This window comes from Amblyraja radiata, chromosome 2 (genome assembly GCF_010909765.2).
Source record: "Amblyraja radiata isolate CabotCenter1 chromosome 2, sAmbRad1.1.pri, whole genome shotgun sequence".
Taxonomy (NCBI): domain Eukaryota; kingdom Metazoa; phylum Chordata; class Chondrichthyes; order Rajiformes; family Rajidae; genus Amblyraja; species Amblyraja radiata.
The window spans coordinates 47,539,186-47,565,164 of NC_045957.1; the positions used below are offsets into that span (position 1 = coordinate 47,539,186).

The window sequence follows — 25,979 nt, forward strand, 5'->3', positions numbered from 1 at the left end:
TTCGCAGCTGCACCCATATAACTGCGACAGCCATTTTTTCAATGTGGTCCTCAATCAATAAAGCAGTTCCCTCTCCTCTTTTACCCCCTCCTCTCCCTTGCCTGTAGCACCTGGAACATTAAGCTGCTAGTCCTGTCCCTTAGCTAGGTTTTGATAATGGCCATAATGTTCCACATTCACACGTACCTACCCACACCCTAAGTTCATCCACCTTACCCATCTCTCACATGTGTTATCCCCGAGTTATCAACATCCTACTGTCTCTGAATTTGAAACTTTCAGGAGTGGGAGCAGAGGCATCATCTCAAAGCACGGCCCTTTCTAAGAAGAGTCTGAGGAATAAAAGAAGGGGAACCCAATGAGCAGGCCTTCATCCTCACCACTAAAGGTGATCATCACTCAGAATCCTCATACCTCCCACAATTTCAATGAGTCCAAAGTTGTCCAAGTTCTGTAATCTGCCCAGTCCATTATGGCACCAAAGAAAAGTGCCCCTTGTGCTTTCCTCTGTTCCTCACTTTTGCTGCGAACCCCCCCCTCCCCCCCCCGAATGAATTTGGCAGCTTGAAGCTCCTGAATGCCGATACTGAATGGTGGCAATTGTGTTCTTTTTTTTGCATTACCATCTGCCATCTCAAATTCTCTTTGCTCAAAAACATGTGCCACGATTTCTGACAACAAAATTAAGAATTTGCAATTCCCTTAAATGCAGGAGCAACAACTACATCCATTGATACGATTGCTTCTTCAGATATTGTTCCGTTATGACAATTAAAACCAATTAAATGACCCTGTAGAGTCTCAGAATAATCTTACATGATTTATCTATGTGTATGTTCAATTGCATGGATCATTACTTCTACACATTTAAAGTTTGGTAACATTTCATATAAAGCCCACTTTATTGCAAGTGCAAATGCACTATGTGCCGGTGATCAACAGATCCAAAGTCATCAACAGCATTCACACCCACTTTGAAGCCTGTACTCTCACCTTTTTCCCTGTCATATTGAAGGTCTTCTGCTGAGCAAGGGCTTCCCTCCTGAGATCCAGTAGGGTAGAAGGGGGAGACACATGGTGAGTGGCTGCTGCAGCTACTGCTGTGCTCTTGGACAGAGGGTGTCTGTGTGTCAATACTGCGAGTACTGCTGCTGCGGTAGTGGGAAGGGAAAGGTGCTCGGTGGCCATCAGGAATCTCCAGGGGCTAGAACATAAATGAACATGGCTACGTTATTATTATTGCAAGAGCAGCAGAAAATGTTAACACTAACGTTTCCATAGAATTCAAGACTATAAACCTCCCTTGTACGAACTCAAGAGTTTCAACACTCAAGACTGTGCCTTAAAAGGTGTACACCCCCATGTGTGTTAAGCTAGGGTTTTTGCAGATGTATTAACACAAAAAAAAACTGATATTTCACTACATTTCAACCAACAAGTAAAGTGAAAGTAGCGAGTTCTGCAAAACCAGCAGCCCCCATTCATTTTGGCATTAATGAATGTCACAAAAAATTAATTGTTTTATGCAAACAAAAACTAGAGAAATACTATGACAAACTTTTCAAATTATAAATGAATTTAGGGCTTTTGAAATGGGAAAAAATTAACTAATTGACATGCAGATTGGAGGAACAGCACCTCATATTCTGCATGTATAACTTACAACCTGATGGTGTGAACATTGAATTCTCCAACATCAAGTAATTGAATTCACCAACACCCTACCCACTTCTTTCTTTCCCGTGGCTGCCATCCCCTACCTTGGCACACTCTCATTTCTCTTATCATCTCCCAACCCCACCAGTGACCCTATTCCTTCCCCTCCTTCCTGTACTCATCTCTCATTCCCCTCCCTTTCCTCTCCTCCATTCCACGCAATCCATCTCTCCAGCATTACATTTCACTCCACTCCTCCCTCTCATCTCCTTTTCACTCCCAGCCGTTGTCACTTATTCCATCCATTTGCGAATCAAATCCCTGTCACAACCTATCACTTGCAGGATTTGTCCGCCCCCCCTCCCCCCCACCTCTCTTTTCCAGTTTTCTCTCCCCTTGCACAATCAATCTGAAGAAGGCTTCCAATCTGAAAGTTGCCCATCCATTCCCTCCCAGATGCTGTCTGGCCCACCGAGTTCCTCCAGCACATTGTGTTATGTACGTGTGTGGCTTGAATGCACTCATGAATAGTATGATTTGGCTCAATCGCACACAAACAAAAGCTTTTCACTGTATCTTGAACCAATACTAATGCTCTCTGCCCTCCAATACTGCATTGGTTCATGGATTCAAGACCAACAAAGACAAGTAGTGAGAAGCAATACAGTTTCCATTTAAAGTCATGGGAGGCAGATGATGTATTAGTTAAATGTAAACTGTGTGTATCAATTGTGCGTAAAAAAATATGCCTAAAGTATGATACTAGTGAAAGGTCTGTACAGTCTCACTAATCCTAAATACAAAGAGCTCCACAGCTACAAATACAGTTAATAACATGACCAATTATGCAAACACTTTGGGTTTTTTTTAAATATAGTTATTTAGTGCACTCTTAACGCATTTAAAAGTTAATTTGAGTTGAAAGGCAGAAATGTTAAAGTGGAGGCAGTGTTCAAAAGACAATGCAATCAAGTGTGTGCCAGTCAAAATAAGAGCATGTTCAGCCTGGCACCGATCCCTTGGGAAATGTAGGACTGCCACCCTCCTATGATTCCCCTCACCGTCCACCTACCCCTTGGCCATAAACCAGGTATAATCAGCCACATTAATGCATTTTTAAATGGTCTGCTGTTATCAAGGTATTGAATTGTACAGCACAGAAAAATACCCTTTGTTCCATGCCGCCTATGATGCCTATCTACACTAATCCCACTTGCTCACATGAGGCCCATATCCCTCAATTCCTTTCCAATCCATGTACCTGTCCAAACATGTCTATACACTCACCAGCCTGTGTGTGGAAAAAGTTGCTCCGCAGATCGCCTTTAAATTTCTGCCCTCTCAGATTAAACCTATTCTTCCGGTCTACCCACCCCCCGTCCCCCCACTTGACTATCCATATTATCTATGTCCCTCCTAATTTAACAAACGTCTAGGGTTACCCCTCAGCCCCCAGTGAGATTATACCCAGCTTGCCCAATTTCTCCTTCTAACTATCATCTTCCTTTCCAGGCAACATCCTGGGGAATCTCTTCAGCACTCTCTCTAATGCCACAATATCCTTCCAGTGGTGTGACAATCAGAAGTGTATGTAATTCTCCAAGCGCAACCAGACCGATGCTTTGTACAGCTGCAAAATGTAATCTCAGTGTGAGTGTGGTAACGCAGCATATGACAAGCAATAAACAGCAAGTCCCTTCTCTGCACCTTGTCCATTTGTAAAATGACCAACAGGATCTGCTGACACTGCATTCTCCTGTTTCTTCTACAAGCTTAACATTTTACATAATAACACATGTGGGTGGCTTTGTACAGGGAATAGTTGGGTTCTAGGAGACACCCAACTACCAGAAAATCTTTTCTTTTGGTTTGCCGTGAATGATATTTCAGGAAATACATTCAGAATTGATCTCTTAAGTACCGAGGGAAATTATACCAAGTTGCTGAAATCTGGGTAAGTTTGGATAAACAACAATGTTTCTTGCTTAGTCCAATCAAACATACAGAAAATTAAGGTTTGATGAAATCCAATGGGTAAAAAAAAAATCATTAATGCCAATAATATAAAAACTGCTGCATTGACATTTTATGTGACTGGGGAATAAGAGAGAGACATTATCTTTCCTTGTCAATGCAAGTGGTTGTGCCAGAGACTACTTACATTAAACTATTCCGTTGTACAATGTGGGATAAGAAAATGTGCAAATACATGTAAATGAATGTGAACAGAATACAACTACATATGACGTTATTTTATGGGTAGGAGGCATAAATGGCAAACAGCTTGTTTATTGGTGTGGGGCAGCACGATGGAAAACTGCAGCTGCTCCATTATACACTCTGTTGCCAAAGATTATCACTTCTACTTCCATTCACACTGAAAATCTGAGAGCGAGGGAAGGCGACAGCTTTGTGAGCCCGCTGTTTATGTTACCAGACTTGGAGTTTTACTGCCAAGCTGCATAGACCACTCAAAACATTCACGTTGCTCAGAGAATCTCCTCCGTATAAACAAAAATCAGCAGCATATTTCTGATGCTTACCCAACCTTGGACATTCAATTCCACAAACGAAAAATCTGCAGAACTTAATCTACAATTTTAAAATTTACATATCAAAAAAAGATTTAGATTAGAGATACGGCGCAGAAACAGGCCCTTCGGCCCACCGAGTCTGCACCGACCAGCGATCCCCGCACATTAACACCAGCCTACACACACTAGGGACAATTTACACTTATACCAAGCCAAATAACCAACAAATCTGTATGTCTTTGGAGTGCTTAGTTCTATTTAGAATATTAAAGTGTAGTTGTTCTAGTTGAGCAGGTAGACCATCTGCTTTTACAAGACCAGGTTCCATTTAACCCTGACTTCCTATGCACATTGACAAATGGCTGCAAAACTTTCTCCTCCAAGGCAGCAGGGCTTGCCTACAAACTGAAAATATCTTTCTTGCACCACTCAACACTTTTCATCGTTACTGGACTGTACTGGACTGACACCAGGAATATAGGAAAGGGATTAACTTTGCTAATCACTTGAATTGTCGTCCTGATTCATATTTCCGTCATCTCTCAACACCACCTTGTCCTCAGCTCTGGTTATCAGAAGGATTTAATCAACACCAAGGAATAACAAGAGCCTCCCAAATAACATCAGGTAATCACTAATCCCTTTCATACCAGAACCCTGCAAACAAAATCTGAAAATGTCATAATTGTCTGATGTGTTACATTTGATATATCTATTATACCCTTATGTAAGTAAAGCCTGGCATTTTCACATTACATAAGTCAAGTCATGTCGAAGATGAGCAACATATTACATAATCCTAAACAGCCTCATCATCAGCAGAGAGGACAGGGAAAGTCAAACTCCTTATCTCACAGCTGCACAATACCTCAAAGGAAAAAAGGGACACTTGCAAAAATACATTAGGAATCGAACGCAACATTTCCACATCTAATCTAAACTGTCCGATGATTTCTAATGACCTTTAATGTGAGGTTTTCTTTCAGATGCTTATTTAAAAGGGTTATTTGGGTATGTTTGTCCACATTACCAATACAGTGTGGGCATTATTAGTCTTTTTAAAAGCCGGAGATGATGATCTGCCCTATGTGTTCACCTTGAACAACTACATTTGAACAAGCCGTCATCTATACAACCAACGAATGTTCAATTTGTGTCCAATGCAAACATATACAATTAAGCGACAAGCTCTTACTCGCGCTACTAAAACTGGCAACTAACCACCATTCCTAGAATATGCAGTGAAGCAAACTAATAAAATATATAATAAAACCCATGACAAATCGTACATGGGAACAACAGGAAAGTTCCCTTTGGAGGAAACAGATGACAGCCTCACCTAAACTCCATTTGAACAATTCTCCCGTAATTCCAAGCACCCTAACAGAATGACCACTTATCTTTAGTCACATGTTTAGTAAGGATATAATCCTCATTTAAAGAAAGGGCAGACCCTACATCTTCCATGGTTCAAATATACCAAACACATTCTCAACAGATATCCAAAATGGATGGAGCCCAATATCTTGCAGAGAATTCAATGCAAGTGGAATAAGAACTCAGTTTGCACCACGGCTGATTAAAATGGACTGTTACATCTATATTTGCTCATTTTCATTTTACATCTGCAGTAGCTCTCTTTAAATCATTTCTGAAATTTCTTGAGAGAATTGTCAACTGCTTGTCTTATTCAAAGCAGCCTCTTAAATGCACATAAAATATTTATCCAAGCTGCTGCCTGGGTTAAAGACGAAAGGGAGCTGCTAGGGTATCACCACTATGGCTCCCTCTCAACAGCAGGCCCAACAGCTCCAGGCATCCCCTGTTGAAGGTCACCCACATGCTTGGAACGCAGCAAATCAGAAATGACAAAGGCAAAAAAAAACTTAAATTAACGAGCACTTGCAAGTTTGATCATTGCTTGGTTCAGCAAGCCTATCATTTTTTATTAATTCAGTTTAAAACGATTATTTTTTATATCCTGGGGTTTGGTGAACTTTACAGACTTCAATGAGTCTTTGATCACCACCAGATCAACTGACTACTATATTGCCATTTCAGCATTGCCAAGGAATTATTTCAGATTCAATGAGCAGACAGTGGAGATGTTAAGTGAGGATCAGACATTGGAACAAAGGAGGTGGGAAGAAAAACTTTGCACCCTCCCTGTTGTCTTGGGGATCATCACTCATCGCGTAAATTCAAGAAAGCAGCATTACCATACCATAACAAAGCACAGTTTCTTTGAAGTAACTGCAATGAAAACTTTTAATGTGAGCAGAAAGCCGATACAGAGAAATCCGCACGTGTTTAAGTGCACACTAAATGTTTAAGACAGGTACATTGATAGGACAGGTTTAGAAGGATATGGATAAAATGCAGGCAGATGGGACTACTGTAGATGGGACCTGCTGGCCCATGTGGGCCAGTTGGGCCAAAGGGCCAGTTTCTACACTGTAAGTCTCTATGACATGCAAGACCTTTCTGCTGTATTAAGGCTTGCTATGACTTGGTTGGATGCATTGCCAATACAACCTAGTCACGTCTGCCCCTAATGCAGTGCACATTACAGGCACTAGTCTGTAACCAAGAGTTATAATAAACTTATAATACAACTGTTGCCCATGTATACATCAAACAATAATGTGTGAGAATAAAAACTATTCAGGAAGTAAAAGCTGCTTGAAAGGATTGTTAAATAACAAACCAAATTCCTAATTCAAATGCCATGTGCAGTATTAGACACTCTTAAAACAGGCATGAATAAATTATCTTTCCTAATCCTAAAGTTAACATTTATTTAAGGGCCTGTCCCACTGCGGCGACCTAATTGGCGAGTTTAGAAGAGTTTGAAAAAGTGTCTTGTTGAAGACCTCCTTCGACTATGTAGAAGACCTCCTTCGACCTCCTTCGACTATGTTGAAGACTAGCTTCGACTAGCTTTGGGAAAATTGGATACCGAATAGTGGAGATTGAAGACGCCCTCCTCTGATCTCCTTCGACCTCCCTTCGACTATGTTGAAGACTATCTACGACTACCTTTGACTACCATCGATTAACTACGAATAACATGCCAACCTACTTCGACTAAACCTACGAGTAAAAGAAATATCGTTTTTTTCCATGGCGACCTTTTTTTAGTCGCGGGCATTTTTCAGCATGTTGAAAAATACGCTGCGACCTAGCTGAGGCCTGGAGTACGCGGGGACTACTCTCGAGCATGAAGGAGAGTTACAAAGACCTCCTAGGACCTTGTGTCGACCATGCTGCGAGTATGAGTTGAGGGCAAACTCTTCTAAACTCGCCAATTAGGTTGCCGCACTGGGACAAGTCCTCTAAGCTTCAGTATCTGCAAGATCAGACAAATGAGGCAAGACCAGACACTGCAATGTTCACAAAATATCAGCTTTGTATTCAAAGCAAACTAAAAGCCTTTCAATACAGGCATTTTTTACAGTGACATTTTGTCAACAAAATAATGCATATTGACCAATCAATAAAAGAGCAATCACCACATCCTTCGCTGTTGTGGCAAAATAGCACATTATACAGCAATGAAAAACTGCATTAGTTACAACTAACATTAAAGTTATTAGTTCCACAAATCTGTGTTAATTCTAAATGGAAGATATTTCCATTTTACAGCCATCTTCATTGTAGAACTATGTGAAGTTCGCAAGTGTTTTCCATTCTTTTATTAATTTATTTCCTGGAAATATCAAAGCATTTCCAATACAACATAGAAAAGCAGACCTACTTCAGTCTGAACTTTGATGAAAAGCACAGACTGGAAAACCAAATAGTTTGGAGGGAAAAATGTGGTTTGCCATTTGAAAATAGCGGTGGCTTAAATGAGTGAATACATTTCGAACAATGAAATAATGGTATTGTTGAAATTTCTCTATAAAAATCCATGTAAACCCAAATCACTTTCCTCTCTGCTTTGAAGACAAAGGTCAATATGATAAAAAACACAAAAACACCAATAAAAATTTCTGATAGCAATTACGGGCTGGAACTGAAACTGTCTTTAGGCACATACTAGGCTAAGTGGGACCCGTTAGGACCCATGTTCACACGGGAGGGCTGGTTCCACAACGCAATATTCCACCTATCCATCAATTCAAATATTGGTGGCCAGTGGGGGGGGGGGGGCTTTCAGGAGTGCTAGTATGGGTATTGTGGGCAGAAGGGACAGGTTCCAGAGAGCTAGTATAGACATTGTGGGCCGAATGGATTCTTGGACTCGCATTTCAGTCAGTCACGGGTGGTGGGCTGGCAGTTCACTCGGTCACGGCTGGTGGGCTGGCAGTTCACTCACTCGCGGCTGGTGGGCTGGCAGTTCACTCACTCGCGGCTGGTGGGCTGGCAGTTCACTCACTCGCGGCTGGTGGGCTGGCAGTTCACTCACTCGCGGCTGGTGGGCTGGCAGTTCACTCACTCGCGGCTGGTGGGCTGGCAGTTCACTCACTCACAGCTGGTGGACTCACACACACACCCTCCATCACACACACACTCACACCCTCCAACTCTTACATACTCACACCCTCCATCTCACACACACACACATACCCACACACCCTCCATCTCTCACACATACACCTTCCATCTCACACACACACACCCTCCATCTCTCACACACACACCCTCCATCTCCCACACTCACACCCTCCATCACACACACACACTCGCACCCACACACACACCCTCCATCTCACACTCACAATTACCCTGCATCACACACACACCCTACATCACACACACACAGCCTCCATCACACACACACACACACACACACACACACACACACACACACACACACACACACACACACACACACACACACACACACACACACACACACCCTCCATCATTCACACCCTCCATCACCCACACACACTCACACGTACACTCACAGACACACACACAACATATATATGACAGTAAAACTCTCTTGAATCTACTCACGCAGCTGAGCGTGGCCTCTGGACTGAGCGGGACTTCCGTAGTGAGCGGGACTTCCGGAACGAGTGTGACCTCTTGACTCAGCACGGTGCAGACTCACAGTTCAGTTCACTCACGGCGCAGACTTACAGTTCAGTTCACTCACGGCATAGGCTCACAGTTCTGGACTCAACTCTCACTCACGGAGTAGATTCACAGTTCTGGACTCAACTCTCACTCACAGTCTTCCGGGGTGACTGACTCGTGTCCGGCCTCCAGGACTTTATTATCCTGGCCCCCGGAAGGGGAGTTACCTTCATCATGGTGACTGACAGGCGAGAAGACCAATCTGCTGATCTCACGATTTTTTAAACATTCATAACTTTTCTAATATTTCACCGATCGGAAAAAACCTTGGGGCGTTTGGAGGAGAGGAGGACAGTGAGTAAGATGGCAAAAATCATAGCGATATAGGGTAGCGTTTTTTCTAAAATTTATTTACACCGTACGCCGGAAGTGGTCAAGATGAGACTTTTAGTAATAGTATAGATACAGATAAAAAGCAAAGGGCTAACACAAATGGCCTTTCAAAAGACCAACATCCCACTACAGAACATGGAAAACATCATCATGGATGGCTCAAGTTAATCATATATTGGAAGGACTTCCCTCACCAATACCACTGCACAATCCTGGCTAGAAATTTTTTTTTCACCATAACGAAGACAAATTTTAGTCCAAAGCCATAGAATAGCTTCTTAGGAAACAGAAAAGTGCACCACAATAAGATTGCGATAACCTGGAAAAGAGTTCTCATATCCAGGATTTCCATCTGTCACATAGGGCAGGGCTGCCAACATTGGGTGAGAGTTGGGAGTGAAAAATTGCGAGAGACCAAGCCCGAGAGCGTGCAGCGACTGAGATGGGGGGGTGACAGTGATCTTGAGAATACATAATATTTTCTGTGGTATTCATAACACAACAATGATAAAAAGATCTTTGTTTTGATTGCACCTACCCCAACATGCATACATTATTATATTACAGTTAATATGTACCGAGGGCAAATTTTTGTTCCAATGCTCCCCATTCTCAATTACTTTTACATTGAAGTGATTGAAATCCTAGTGAAGTTTAAATGGCATCAGAAAAAGAAAACCTCCGGAATGGATGATCTTCATTACATGGTTGGTTGTTGTCAGTATCAGCACAATTACTATATTAAACTTTGAATCTTCAGATGTCCTGGTTCAAGCTAAAACTAAAGACAAATAATAACCTCCACACACATTCGCCTGTAAGTATCTCTGTCACTCCTTTAAAATATGCTCCATCTTTGATCAAGCTTAAACATCGCATCTGAATCAGTTCCCATCTGATTACACTCCTTGAGGATGTTCATCTACGTGTTCAATTAATAAAACAACGAGATTGGGGACATTTCTATTCAACCTGTCAAAGGAATTTGGGGGGGGGTTAGAAATAGTCAGTGAGGTAAACAAACATAATAGTTGAGTGGCAAATGACAATAGTGCTACCTTCCCAATATTTACCTGAAGGAAATAATGGGTTATCGGGGCTGTATATTCTGACAGACAGCCTGACACCTTGCATGTCATTTTAATATTACACTTATCCCATCCCCCTGGTTATTCCAGATTAATAAATTAAGGTTTTGTCAACTATTTACAAATCAGGCTAATTATAAATCAATAACATTAGCCAACTCAGAAACACGAAGCTCTGAGCATTGGGATCCAGACATCAGGGACAACTGGCCTCAGTTCCCTGCTCACATTTGGCAGTGCTCTCTGTCTGAACCAGGGGCTACGGAACGTTTTTGAAAGTGGGGTGGCTGAGCGATCACTGATCACTGGCCTTGGGGGTTCCCGGCGAGGGAGTGGAGAGAGGGACTTTTTTTAAATTTGATGTATTAAAGTCATGTTTCAGTGCATTGTAGAAGTATGATTTCAATGTTTTTTGTTTGAAGTATTTTTAAGAGGTAACCTTTTAAGGGTGGTGGGTGTATGGAACAAGCTTCCGGAGGAGGTATTTGAGGCAGGGACTATCCCAACATTTAAGAAACAGTTAGATTGATACATGGATAGGACAGGTTTGGAGGGATATGGACCAAAAGCAGGTAGTATCGCTGGGACATGTTGGCGGGTGTGGGCAAGTTGCGCCGAAGGGCCTGTATTCACACTGTATCACTCTATGACTACATTATACCTCCACCATGCATGAATGCTTCAAAATCAAGTGGTCGAGTTTTATTGCCATATACTCAAGCATAGGAACATAGAAAATAAGTGCACGAATAGGCCATTCGGCCCTTCGAGCCAGCACTGCCATTCAATATGGTCATGGCTGTTCATCTAAAATCAGTACCTCTTTCCTGATTTTTCACCATATCCCTTGATTTCGCGAGCCCCAAGAACTAAATGTAACTCTCTTGAAAACATCTAGTGAATTGGCCTCCACTGCCTTCTGTGGCAGAGAATTCCACAGATTCACAACTCTCAGGGTGAAGATAGTTTGTCCTCATCTCATTCCTAACTGGCCTACTCTTTATTCTTAAACTGTGACTCCTGGTTCTGAACTCCCCCAACATCGGGAACATTTTTCCTTCAGTTACAGGAAGTGAAAATCTAGCAGGCAAGCAGGATGCTTTCTCCAACCACCCCCATTTGAAGGCCACTATCTTCCACCGTTTCTACCCAGTGCTTGGTACCTACTTCCAGCAGCCACTGGTTGTCCTCCAGGATGCACCAAGCCACAGCTTGAAGGGCTTGTCCCACTTAGGCAATCTTTTGGGCGACTACAAGTGACAGTGGCAACAATTTTTGTTGTCGGAGGTTGTCGCAAGGTGTCGTAGGTAAATGCTAGTCAAACTAGTCCCTGACAGTCACCTAAAGAGTCGCCTCAGTGGGACAGGCCCATACGTGCGTGGGAATAGCGTAGATCAGGGGAGCCGCGACCAGCTGGGTCACCCGTTGTCCAGCCCACTCTCCAAGTCACTGATAGACACAAAAAGCCGGAGTAACATCCAATTTCCTCTCTGTGTCTGTGGACCGACTCCAAGCACCCATTGATCTGTGGCGCTGCTCGATACGTGATTGGCTTTGTGGAGATCAGAGCCAGATGTCACCGTATCCCGGCACTCGGCCCTACACTGCCCTGCTAGCCGGACAGGGTTCAGTTTAGAGATACATCCCACCGAGTCCACACCGACCAGCGATCCCCGCACATTAACACTATCCTACACACAGTAGGGACAATTTACACTTATACCAAGCCAATTAACCAGACCTTCAGTCTGACGAAGGGTCTCGACCCGAAACGTCACCCATTCCTTCCCTCCAGAGATGCTGCCTGACCCGCTGAGACTCCAGCACTTTGTGTCTATTGGTTTAAACCAGCATCTGCTGTTCCTTCCTACACGTGTATGTCCAAATGCCATTTAAATGTCATTGTGGTAATTTCATGTGTAGAATGAAGACAAGAGTGTTTAGTTGTCGTGTGCAGCGACATCAGAACAATGACATTCTCAGTTGCTGCATCTTAACAGGCCGGTTAAAACAACAACACACAGATACATGTAAATAGATTGATTTAGTTTACTATTGTAGCGAGGTACAGGGTAAAGCTTTCATTGCATGCTATCCGGTAAATGCAAGCAAGCAGCTCACAATGTACAGATAAAGGAGAACGGGCACAACATATATAATCAATAATACAATGGATTAATAATCAGTAATATTGGGCAATCATCCTGGCATATCAGCGGAGGCCCAAGTATTAGCATTACAATTAATGCCCCACAGTGCCGGAGACCCGGGTTCGATCCTGGTCTCGGGTGCTGTCACTGTTCTCCCTGTGACCGCGTGGGTTTCCTCCGGGTGCTCTGGTTTCCTCCCACATCCCAATAACATGCAGGTTTGTTGGTTAATTGGCCCTCCGTAAATTGCCCCCTAGTGTGTTGGGAGTGGATGAGAAAGTGGGATAACATAGAACCAGTGTGAACGGGTGATCGATGGTCGGTACGGACTCGAGGGGCCGAAGAGCCTTTCCACGGTGTATTTTTGAACTAATTATAATATTGAACAAATCAAGACTTACCTATCGGATTTGAACATGAACAATATTATCCCAAGGTTGCAGTGTATTTGAATGGCATTTACTGCGTAATCCCTGAGGTTATTCTTTGTAAAGTGAAGGGCAAAGTTCATCTCTACAAGTTTCATTTTCTGAAGTTAATTTGTAGTTTATATTTACCATCTTACCTTTGCTTATTTTTTCCCGCGCTACATGAATTCAAGATTTACATTTAAAGATGAACAAAATATTAATTTAAAGACAGATATCAACTCATTTCCTCGATTGAGTATGAATATCGATTTCTTTAACATCCCCTCACTCTCCGTCCCTCCCCCACCCGAGTGGTACTAGCTTCAAAGTCGTCTTGTTGAGTCTCATTGTGGAGGAAGGAACTGCAGATGCCGGTTTAAACCAAAGAGGGACACAAAATGCTGGAGCAACTCAGTGGGACAGGCAGCATCTCTGGAGAGCGTTTCGGGTCAAGACCCTTCTAAAGGTTTTGGGTTGAGACCCTTAGAAGGGTCAAGACCAGAAACGTCACACATTCCTTCTCTCCAGAGGCGCTGCCTGATCCATGTCAGTCACCAGGGCGAATTTGGCAGAGACTCACAGCAGCGGCGCAACGCTTCCGACGCCTCCGACGGTCCGGGACTCTTGCACTGAGGCTGCTCCATGGCCGGAGCTGCAGCGAGCGACTCGCCAGCCCCGCAACACTTGCCAGCCCCAGCTCCCCGTCCGCATCTGTCTCCTGCTTCTGCCTCCATCCCTCCCTCAGGCCCGGCTCTCCAACACCCGCGATCCATGCAGTTGATATGAGTTTTGAAATTCTCGTTGATCACAGAATTTCTCACGACAGAGCGTGAGAAATTTGTGATCAGCGTGAGAGCGTGAGAATTTGGCCAAGTGCGTGAGTCTCACGCTCTATGCGTGAGAGTTGGCAGCCCTGGCTTTTCTCTCTTTACACAAACCAGCTCACATCCCACCACAGCTCTGTCAACTTGTACAAATACGCGGACGACTCAACAATCATAGGTTTCATCACCAATAACCAAGAAACTGAATATCGTGCACAGATCAACCAAGCAGTGACCTGGTGCACAGACCATGACCTCTCACTCAATTCATCAAAAACAAAAGAACTCATCATCGACCTCAGACGCCAGCCACCCCCCAAAACTCCTGTGCTCATCAACGGTGAATCCATCATCATCACTGACACTTTCAAACTCCTTGGCACCCACATCAGCAACAATCTCAATTGGTGGACAAACGCAGACCACATCTATGGAAAAGCCCAGCAAAGACTTTTCCATCTTCGACAGCTAAGGAAGTTCAGAGCAAGGCCTCATCTGATGCTCTGCTTCTATACAGCCATTATTGAAAGCATCCTCACTTCATCTATCACAGTTTGGTTCGGCAGCCTCGACTCACTCTCCCGGAAGAAACTACAACGCATTATAAACAGAGCTTCCAAAATTATTGGCTTACCCCTACCATCACTTGAATCACTCTACTATAAACGGACACTTCACAAAGCCCGCAAGATTATCACTGACCCCACTCACCCTGCACACTATGCCTTTCAGCTACTGCCCTCTGGGAGGCGTTACAGGTCAATTGCCTCCAAAACAACCCGTTTCAAAAACAGTTTCATTCCTACCGCAATTAACTTTTTAAACTCCGTACGGTGAGGAAATACGAATAAGCGTGGCCCTTATGTATTATGAAATGTGTCTGTTTGTATGTATATCTACGTTACGAGTTGAATGTTTGATGAAATGTTGGAACCTGTATCGAGCTGTACTGAGAACAAATTTCACCAGCCTGGCTGTGTGGTCATTAAAAAATACAATAAAAAAATACAATAAGGACACTATTTTAAAGAAACCATCAGAGAGAAATCATGGAAGTACTCAGTGGGTCAGAAAGCATCAATGAAAATAGAAACAGAGATAAAATTTCAGTGCTAAGAACTTGTTTCTGTTTCCATTGATATGGCCTGAGCTGCTGAGCATTTCAAGCTTTTCCTGAATATATTTCAGATATTTTCATTTTCATGAGTTTCAAAGCTTAATGGGAGGCAGAGGGTTGCTTATGTGCCTGATCTGTTGCTTACTATTCAGATTACCATATGCTTGAACTTATGCTCATCTTCACTCAAGAATGGAACATTCAAATGATAAATTTAATGCTAGAGACACCTTATGTTGCAATTCATATCGATACAGAGTGAAACAACATAGACCCATCCATCTTAATCAAAAGTACCATAACCCCAACGGATCAGCAACACACACCACCATGTTAATGAAAAAACCAACATATTCACGATGTTGCCACACGATAACAAGGTACACAAATGGAAAAAATGACAAACATAATTGTTTTGACAGAATTTTCTGGTACTCGTGTTTTGCTTCAAAGTCTACCAACCTAAAGACATTCCTAATCCACAACAATCACTTTATATTTCCGAATTAAATCTAATGAAAGATTTGCCATTGGCCACTAGATTAAACTGGAGGATGTGTATGTTCCTACAGTTTCCTAAAAGACAAGAAAATAATCAGCCTAATAGCCCTGTCCCACAGTACGAGTTAATTAAAAGAGATCTCCCGAGTTAAAAAAAAAATCTAACTCGTGGTAAGCACGGAGAATGAACGTAGCGGGTACGTTGGAGCTCGGGGACGTCTCTTAGCGCTAACGGCAGGTAAGCTCGGGAAGACTCGTGAAGATTTTTCAACATGATGAAATATGTCCACGAGAGCCCCGAGTACCGGCGAGTGGCCATTACCGTAAATCTCCGAATCAGGGCAAACTCGGGAGAACTCTTACCGTGGGACAGGGGTTTTATTACTAATTAATAGAATATTTGTTGGCTCTTTATAATAAATGTATATTTATGTACTAATGTCTTCATGTTTTTCATTTCAATTTGATTATTTCCATATTTATTCTACTTCCTAAACATATCTGAAAGCTAAACAAAGTGCTGTGGGAGCTCAGCGGGTCAGGCAGCATCCATGGATGTAATGGACAGGCACCATTTTTTTCAGGCTCAGTATATTCCCTCCATGGATACTGCCTGAACCACTTTCCTCCAGCACTTTGTGTTTTGCTCAAAACTCCAGCACCTGCAGAAAACAAATCAGAGGGGAGCTGACGAGCAAGGTGGTGAGGTAGAGGAAAACAAGGAGAGGGGTAATGAGACTAATGAGATTGTTCTGTTGGGAGCCAGTATGGACCTGGTGGTCCATATTGAGCTCCATTCAGTGCCATCCTCATAATAAGGTCTGCATGTATACTTATGAATCGGATATTCTTCACGTCTAGTGAACTGAAAAGATTTCTCACTGCAAATAATGCAAGGTGTCGGCAATATTTAGGACAAAATAGTTCAAATATTGTTCCCAATAAAATAGAAAATCTCATCGTAGATGTTGCATTGATTCTTAGTGAATGGATAGAAAACTATGAAAATTGATAAACAGATCCAATAATTAAGCCTTTAATTTTTTTTCCTGCAATACTAATTTGTCAGCAGTTCAATGGAATTAATTACTTTCAGTTAGGTGTTTAGTTCCAAAAGAATTTACAACATTCTAACTATTCTAACACACAAAATTAAAGCATTCTCTGGAAAATTGATTCAATGGATTTTGCCCACCCTTTCTCAGAGGCAAAGCATGGTTTTATTCCTTTCATGCTTGGTGTTCATCAACATCCTTGCACCAAACCATATCTTGAGGCACACAAAATTGCTGGGGAAACTCAGCGGGTGCAGCAGCATCTATGGAGCGAAGGAAATAGGCGACGTTTCGGGCCGAAACCCTTCTTCAGACTGATGGGGGGTGGGGAAAGAAAGAAGGAAAAAGGGAGGAGGAGGAGGAGCCCGAGGGCGGGCGGATGGGAGGGTGGGAGGAGACAGCTAGAGGGTTAAGGAAGGGGAGGAGACAGCACGGGCTAGCCAAATTGGGAGAATTCAATGTTAATGCCATAAGGACGCAAGGACCCCAGACGGAATATGAGGTGCTGTTCCTCCAATTTCCACTGTTGCTCACTCTGGCAATGGAGGAGACCCAGGACAGAGAGGTCGGATTGGGAATGGGAGGGGGAGTTGAAGTGCTGAGCCACCCGGATGTCAGGTAGGTTATTGCGGACTGAGCGGAGGTGTTCGGCGAAACGATCGCCCAACCTACGCTTAAACTCACCGATGTAAATCAGCTGACATCTAGAGCAGCGGATGCAGTAGATGAGGTTGGAGGAGATACAGGTGAACCTTTGTCGCACCTGGAACGACTGCTTGGGACCTTGAATGGAGTCGAGGGGGGAGGTGAAGGGACAGGTGTTGCATTTCTTGCGGTTACAACGGAAAGTGCCCGGGGAGGGGGTGGTGCGGGAGGGAAGGGAAGAATTGACGAGGGAGTTGCGGAGGGAGCGGTCTTTGCGGAAGGCAGACATGGGGGGAGATGGGAAGATGTGGCGAGTGGTGGGGTCACGTTGGAGGTGGCGGAAATGGCGGAGGATTATGTGTTGTATTTGCCGGCTGGTGGGGTGAAAGGTGAGGACCAGAGGGACTCTGCCCTTGTTGCGTGTGCGGGGATGGGGAGAGAGAGCAGTGTTACGGGGTATGGATGAGACCCTGGTGTGAGCCTCATCTATGGTGGCGGAGGGGAATCCCCGTTCCCTGAAGAACGAGGACATTTCCGATGCCCTGGTATGAAATGTCTCATCCTGGGAGCAGATGCGGCGTAGGCGGAGGAATTGGGAGTAGGGGATGGAGTCTTTACAGGGGGCAGGGTGGGAAGACGTGTAGTCCAGATAGCCATGTGAGTCAGTGGGTTTGTAATGTATGTCGGTCAGGAGTCTGTCCCCTGCGATGGAGGCTTCTGATTCAAACAAAGTGCTGGTCCTGCACTAGGTTTTCAAATAAATTTAGGTTTAGTTTAGAGATACAGGGTGGAAAACGGCCCTTTGGCCTACCGAGACCATGCCGACCAGCGATTCCCGCACACTAACGCTATCCTACGCACACTAGGGACCACTTACAATTATACCAAGCCAATTAACCTACAAACCTGTATGTCATTGGAGTGTGGGAGGAAACCGAAGCAGCCGAAAACTCACGCAGGTCACGGGGAGAACATACAAATTCCATAGAGACAGTACCCATACTCAGAATCGAACCCTGGTCCCTGGTGTTGTAAGATAACAACTCTACCGCTGCACCACCTTGCTGCCCGGCAACCAGTTCTTGAAGGCACAACTTAAATCTTCCTGTGATACCGCCTGTAAAGAGAAAAATCTCTCACTTGTCCAACCTTGGTCAGGTGGCAACCATGTTCCCAACCAGCACTCTTGCCCTATAAAAGGCCACCTGGAAGTCCCTCGTTAAACCAATTATCCTTGAGGCAGCATCTACTCATGGACCTGATCCAGCCGTGATATCCATGAACAAGGTTGACCAGAGCATCCCACAGCTGAACATATCATGAGCCAAATCAATTTTCATGCCGAGCTATATCAATTCGCAGCTAGTCAAGAGGTCTCAGAAAGAATATACAACATAGAATTGTACAGCACAGAAACAGGCCCATCAGCACATGTCTATGCCGAACATGATACCAAATTAAAATAACTTAATCTGCCTGCACAAGGTCCCTTCATTCTCCTTATGTGTCTGACAAAATGCCTCTTAAATGTTGCTATCACATTTACTTCCATCTGCTCCTCTGGCAATATGCTCCAAGGTCTGGCAGCTCCTCAATGGCGCATAAGATAGGCGACTGTGCGCTGGTCACAGAATTGCAATCATGTATTGCAATCACTCCACTCTTTTAAATATCTACAATCTGCACACTGTGGATGGCTTGATTGTTATCATGTATTGGCTTTCCGCTGAATGGTTAGCATGCAACAAAAGCTATACACTGATGCTCGGTACATGCGGCAATAAACTAAGCTAAACAAGCACCTATCACCGTGTGAAAAAACTTGCCTTGCAAATCTACTTAAAACTTCCCCCCCTCACCTTAAAGCTGTGCCCTCTGATATTTAGCAGTTCCATCTTGGGAAAACAATTTTGACAATCTACCCAACCTATTCCTCTCTAAATTTTCTGAACTTCTATCAGTTTGCCCATCAGCTTCTGATGTTTGTCTAATCTCACTTTATAACTAATATCCTCTAATGCAGGTAGCATCCTGGTATAAATTAGTGTTGGAAGAAATTGTGTCAGATAGCATCCGAGAAGGGAATAGACAATCAACGTTTCGGATCGGGATCTTTCTTTAACCTGATTAATTCTGGTCTCTTGGTAAAACCTCTTCTGCACCTCTTCTGTCCAGAGCTACCACGTCTTTCTTTTTGTGTGACACTAGAATTGTAGACAATAACCCAAATGTGGCAACTAAAGTTTTCTGCTGCCACAACATGATTTTACAACTTGCAATCAATGCTCCAATCATTGAAGGCATGCATGCAAAAACCATTTTTAATCACCTTTTCCAATTGTGTTGCTGCTTTCATGGAGCTTTGTACTTGTACCCCACAATCTCTAATCCTAAAGGTTCTACCATTTACTGTATACTTTGCTCTTACATTTGACCTCACAAAGTGGAACATTTCACTCTTGTCCAGATTAAACTCCATCTGCCATTTTCAGGTCAGGTCGGGGGGGGGTTTCCCGCCATGGGGTACCATGTAATCCCGTGCTACCTGCTCCATGGTCGGATAGTTGCTGACTAAACTGTCTCCCCCACCCGGTTTGCCAGGTGAGGAGGGGGCTGTGGACCCCCAGCAGACCAAAAACAAGACATGTCAATGGGCGGATGAGCTTCTAGCGAGTCAGTGCCCATCCACACTTCAGTAGAAGTAGCGATCACTGCCGTACGTAGCATTGTAAGGAATGATGATAAAGCACACACACCAAAATCCTATACTTCCAGCGCCGGAAGTCCGCAGGAACTGGAGGACAGAGATATGTGGTGCATCCGTCACCGTTCCCTTTGGAAACTGGCACCACTGCATCGCTAATGTTTTCAACGATGATGATGATGATGCCATTTATCCACCCAAATTCCAATCAATCTGAATCTTGCTGATTCCTTCTATCGCTATCCTTCCTCACTATCCACAAATCTGCAATTTCTTCCAACTCATTTATGTACATCACAAATGAGGTCTTGGCACCGACCTCTATGGATAATCGCTGGTCATAAACCTACAGTCAGAATTACACCCATCCACCACTGCCCTCCATCTTCAATCGCCAAATTAATTTTGAATTCAATCTACCAAATGACCATGGATCCCATATGCCTTCATCTTCTGGATCGGCCTACCACGAGAGACCTTCATCAAAATTTAGGACTACATCCACTGACCTACTCACATCAATCATCTTTGTCACTACTTAAAAAACCTCAATCAAGTGTGTAAGACAAGACAGATCTACCCTGCACAGAGCCATTCTGACTATATCCAACGTCCATTCTTTTGCAAATGTGAGTAAATCCTATCCCTAAAAATTGCCTCTAATAAGGCACACCAGCATGCAACTTGCTGGATTATTCATATTGACCTTCTTAAACAAAATATTACTATTGACTATTCTCTGAGTCCTCTCTGACTTAACCTGTGCTTTGGGGGAGGCCCCAGAAAATCTCCTCTTGCCTCCCTCAATAATCGGGGATACATCCCATCAGGCCCAAATGGGGTCTTATCCACCTTAATCATGTTCAAGAGAGCCAACACCACTTCCTTCTTGATATCAATATGCTCCATAATATCAGCTCCCATCTCTGATCTTGCTTTCCTCATGGTCCTTTTCCTGGGTTAATGTCAGTGAAGTACTTATTTACTACTTTGCCCACTTTCCCTGGCTCCAGGTACAAATTCCCTCTTTTATCCTCAAATAGTCCCAATCTTTCCCTAGTGACCTTTTTATTTTCAATGTACGTATATGCCTTGCAATTTTCCTAAAACCTACTGGCCCAGGTCTGATTGCATGTTGTTCTCTCCTTCTTCCTTCATATTCCTCAAAAGCCTTGCCTGATTTGTTTTCTCAACCTTTCACGTCCTCTTTATTTTTTTAGATTTTACAGCATCTCTCTCATCCAAGGGACGCATCATCATTTTGTAGAACTCAAGTCCAACTACTAACATGCCACATGCGAGTAACCAAGTATGAGATTCATTAAATGGCAACAGCATGTATGCGCATTTAAAACAATGGACATCGTGGGACTGAAATAAGAAAAAAAATGAAATGAGGACAGAATGACAATTTAGAATTTTACAGAAAATGAACATATTTTTAAATAAAAGAATATGAAATAAACAAAGCCAAAATTGAAGACAAAGAATACATTGATCTCATCACACTATTCACCCACCCTGGAAAAATCTAGTATCTCGAATTTTCATCAAAATCCTATTATCCAAAGTAAATTTCATGACCCTTCTAATTTATAGATCTATTGCTTTTTTAGCTGTATTTAACATACAATCTTAAATTTATATGAGAAAGTCCATCAATGGTGATGCCAAAGTTGTGTGCAAATAGAAACTTTCAACATAATTAGCAAGTATTAATTAACTTGATTTCCTGAAGTATTTTAAAGAACATGTCATGATAACTCAAGCTGATTACATAAGTAGTTGGTCACAAGGTAAGGGCAATAACAAACACCTGAAAAACATTCTCACTGATTAAAAAAAGACAACAAATGCTGTAATTAAATGATGTCACCACTGGGATTTAATACCCTAAAAGATTCTAACAGAATTTGGCCACCTGCAGAAAAATAGAAACACACCAGTGACTGAAATGTATTTTTCCAACTGGGGCATATGACAATAAAACACTCACCCACAGGCAAAATCAGATTGAGGGAGAATCGTTATCCAATTGGCCCCATTGAGATAATCAAATCTAGGACAGCTATTTTTCAGAATATTTGTTAAAAACAGAAACTTGAAAGTGTTTCGCAACCCGTTAAAAAACACAAAATCGGCCTCATGCCATTCATTGAATATTCCCTTCGAAAAATTACTAAATCTTTCTTCTTGCAGGTGCCAATAAGTTGGTGCTTTTCCAATAATTTGTTTCATTCCCAGGATTTACTTTTTCTTTTGCTCTTTATAATCTTTGCTTTCTTTGTAACCGCAGTTCGTTGTTCTGATGCAAAAGAACTTGCAGTTCAATGGCTGAATTTGCACTTACCCTTGATAGTTCTTCCTTTTCTCCATTGTCTTTAATAAACATTCTTTCTATCTCTTGATTTATGCTTTCAACACTGTTCTGGACTCGTGAAATTGCAGATTTTGAAACTGTTATATTTGACGCTGGACCTGTGATGAATCGTACTGCAGAAGCCTGAGAAAAAAACAATAGAAAACTTAGGAGTATCACTGTTAGTGTTCAAACATAATAGTTGTACATTTCTGCAAAAGGAAATATAAAACAATGAAATACTAAAGATTGCAGTTTCTGGAATTGTGATCAAAAAACAAACTGCTGGAGAATCTCAGTGTCTGTGGAGGGAAACAGACAGACAACATTTTGGGTCAGGACCCTTCTTCAAGTTGGAGTAAAAGGAAGGGTGAAGGGGTAGGACAAGATCTGGCAGGTGATGGGTGTATCTATGCAAGGAGGGGTTATTGGCAGATGAGTCAGGTGGGGGAGAGAAGGGTGGAGACTGTCACAAAGACTGGAGGTGATAAGTGGGAATGACACAATGGAATCTGATAAGGAAGAAGATGAGTGAAATGTAGCAGTAGAAGGAAGGATGGTTGGTAGTTAGGAACAGGGAAGAGTGGAAATAGGGGACACAGAGGATTGGGCGGAGAGGATGATGAACAAAGGGAGGAGGGGGAGGGGACAAGAGCTGGAGAGGCAGAATAATGACTGCACTGTACAATGACAAGTAACATTTTGAATTTACAATGGTGTATGAATATAATCAAGCTAAATTGTATTGGATTATTCTCTTTGGGCCAATAACATCGTCTAACAAGGACATTAGCAACTATCATTGATCAAACATATAATAACAGTATTGATGTGGGTTATCTACTTTAAATCTGTTCTTAGCATTAAACTATACAGTCACCACAGATCAAAGAGTCTGTAACCTTACCAATACTGACTCCAGGCATTTTCACCAACTGCTCTGAGCATTTAATTAACTCCCTAGAGTTACCCTTTAACAGCAAATGTCAAATTGCATTGTCATCTCTATGCTAAAAGTCCAATTCACATGGAGAAAAACAAGCACTCGTTTTTTACACTCCCTCAGTGCAAAGACCAAGGCAGATTTTAAATAATTTATTACAAAATGTTCAGCCACATTTCAATTACTAAATATAGAGAATAAAATAAGAAAAAAATGTTATTTTGATACTAGGTCTCATCCAAAATGCACTGTTGTCTGTTCATTTCCTGAGGCCAATTGCTTGTGAATACTGAGAAATGTGCAATACTTATTGAATTGAATTGAATTGAATTCCTTTATTGTCATTCAGACCTTACGGTCTGAACGAAATTTTGTGCCTGCAGTAATACATACAATCATACAATAATAAACAACACTAAACACAAATTAACATCCACCACAGTGTATCCTCCAAGCACCTCCTCACTGTGGTGGAGGCAAAAATCTTAGGGCTGCAGTCTCTTCCCTCCTCTTCTCCCTCTGCGCTTCCAGTCTGCTTTTAAAAAGCTGAAGTTAAAGTGGCATATTATATTATGGAGTAAAGATCAAAACAATTTTATCAGAATTTCTGATGCTGATGATAAAATGTGTCAGAATTTTGCAGAGCAGCTGATCTCTCTACTAATGATGCTGACCACAGCCAGTGTTTGTATATGTCTGGGGACCTCTGAGGAATCAAACCAAAGCATAACAGACTGCAGTAATGGAACATCCACCACAAATAAGATGTTGAAGAAACAGATGGAAAATGTGATCTAAATGAGCTGTACAAATGACAATCACATCCCTTGCAAACTTTAAATGCATTGTTAAACCATTAAGATGGTTATACCATGTATTGTCTTACTTCTTCAAAATTGAAGATGGTTGTTTGAAACAAAGGCCACTTCCTTCCTTTTTATTTCCCACTTATGAAAACTGCTGGTTGGCGGGTTTAACATAAAGTTCTCCAATCGGTCTATAATTTGGATTGTTTCATGAATAGAGTTAATTGAATGCAAGAAATATTTGGTGGTAACAAAAAAAAAAAAAATCTAGGTGATTATTCCTTTTCCTCTTTTTTTGATAAATTAACCTTCTTCAAACCCAGGACCTAACACAAAAGAAATCCACAGGGTGATCAAGTTTCTGAATTTATCGTCTTATTATTTATTTCGCTCTAGGTAAATTAAAACCTATCTGAAAAGACTGCAGTAATTTCCCCTTGAGTTGCTATTTGTCCCTGGTAATTAAGGACACGGGGCAATCTGGGAGTGAGTCAATTTTAGAAAGAAGTCATTCACAATCTTTTACAACCTGTGTTTTTGTCACCATGTACCAATTGCAGCACAATGGAAGGCCTGTTGAAAACATTGTGAGAACGTAAATCTAATGAAACCCCTTCCCCAGCACACAGAACAAACCAGTATTAACTAAAATTCCATTCAAATTAGTTTTCACAACATTGACAGAATGTTATAATTTTTTATTATGGCGGAAACATGGAACGAGCTGCCAGAGGAGGTAGTTACAATCTCAATGTTCGAAAGACATTTGGAGGTGCATGTTATCGGGATATGAGGCAATTGTGGGGAAATGGGTCTCGCTTAGTGGAAACATTTTAACATCGACATGTTGGACTGAACAGCCTGTTTCCATGCTCTCTGAGCCGATATCCTTTTTATGGCTCATGGTCTTTTTCTGTAATCTCAGTCCACTATTAACTTGTTTTGAGTTGGTGCATCTTTTGTCTTTGGCTCATAATAAAAGATGTTTGGTCTGCCGTCAAAGTTCCACACTTTGAAGCACAGAGGGATCTTGAAGGTCAAAACCATTGCACCCGAAAGTGGCAACACAAGTAAATAAAATGGCAAGAAGTCATATGATATGCTTGCCTTCATTGGTTGAGGCATTGAGTATAAGATTAGGCACTACTGGAATTTGTGGCATTTAAGAGCCTTTTGGATTGGCACATGGATGATAGGAGAATGAAGGGAGAATATGCAGGCAGAGGAAATTAGTTTGCCTTGGCATCATGTTTGGCATGGACATTGTGGACTGAAAGGCCTGATCCTGTGCTGTACTGTTCTATGTTCTGTGTTAAACATGGGTCTGTTCATAACCATTGGTTCTGCAAGTAATTAGAAGGTAAACCAATATCTTGGCCTTAATTCCAAAAGGATTTGGCAACATGAATAAAGGTTGCAGTGGGAGTCAAGGACAAAGACTGTAATCTTCCAAATGTTTAACTAGAAATGATTGGGGATCATTCAAGATTGAATAGCTTGCCAACAATAAGGCGATTAAGTAATGAAGTTGGGTGATGGAGACAAAGACAAGTGGCATTCAGAATCTTCCTTGTAAATACATTTGATTATCCTTTCAATGTTAATCTGAATAACTACTACCAGGGAAGCAATCAATTTTCATTCAACCTTCTGGAAATTTGTACTAATTTCTGTTTTTATATTTAAAACACGGTCTACAGTCTCTTTGTTAGGGCAGGCAGTAAAAGTTGTCAGTTCACATTTTTCCACAATATTGTGAAACC

General features: G+C 42.3%; 1 protein-coding gene across 1 annotated transcript in view; it reads right to left on the reverse strand.

Moving 5' to 3' along the window:
* glcci1 (glucocorticoid induced 1) overlaps nt 1-25,979 on the reverse strand; it is a 183,342-nt gene that overhangs the window by 30,080 nt on the left and 127,283 nt on the right. The window contains exons 5-6 of the mRNA XM_033045825.1: nt 22,459-22,611; nt 994-1,204 (exon numbers count right to left, since the gene is read on the reverse strand). Coding sequence (XP_032901716.1) covers nt 994-1,204; nt 22,459-22,611 — 364 coding nt within the window. The remainder of the gene's footprint in view (nt 1-993; nt 1,205-22,458; nt 22,612-25,979) is intronic.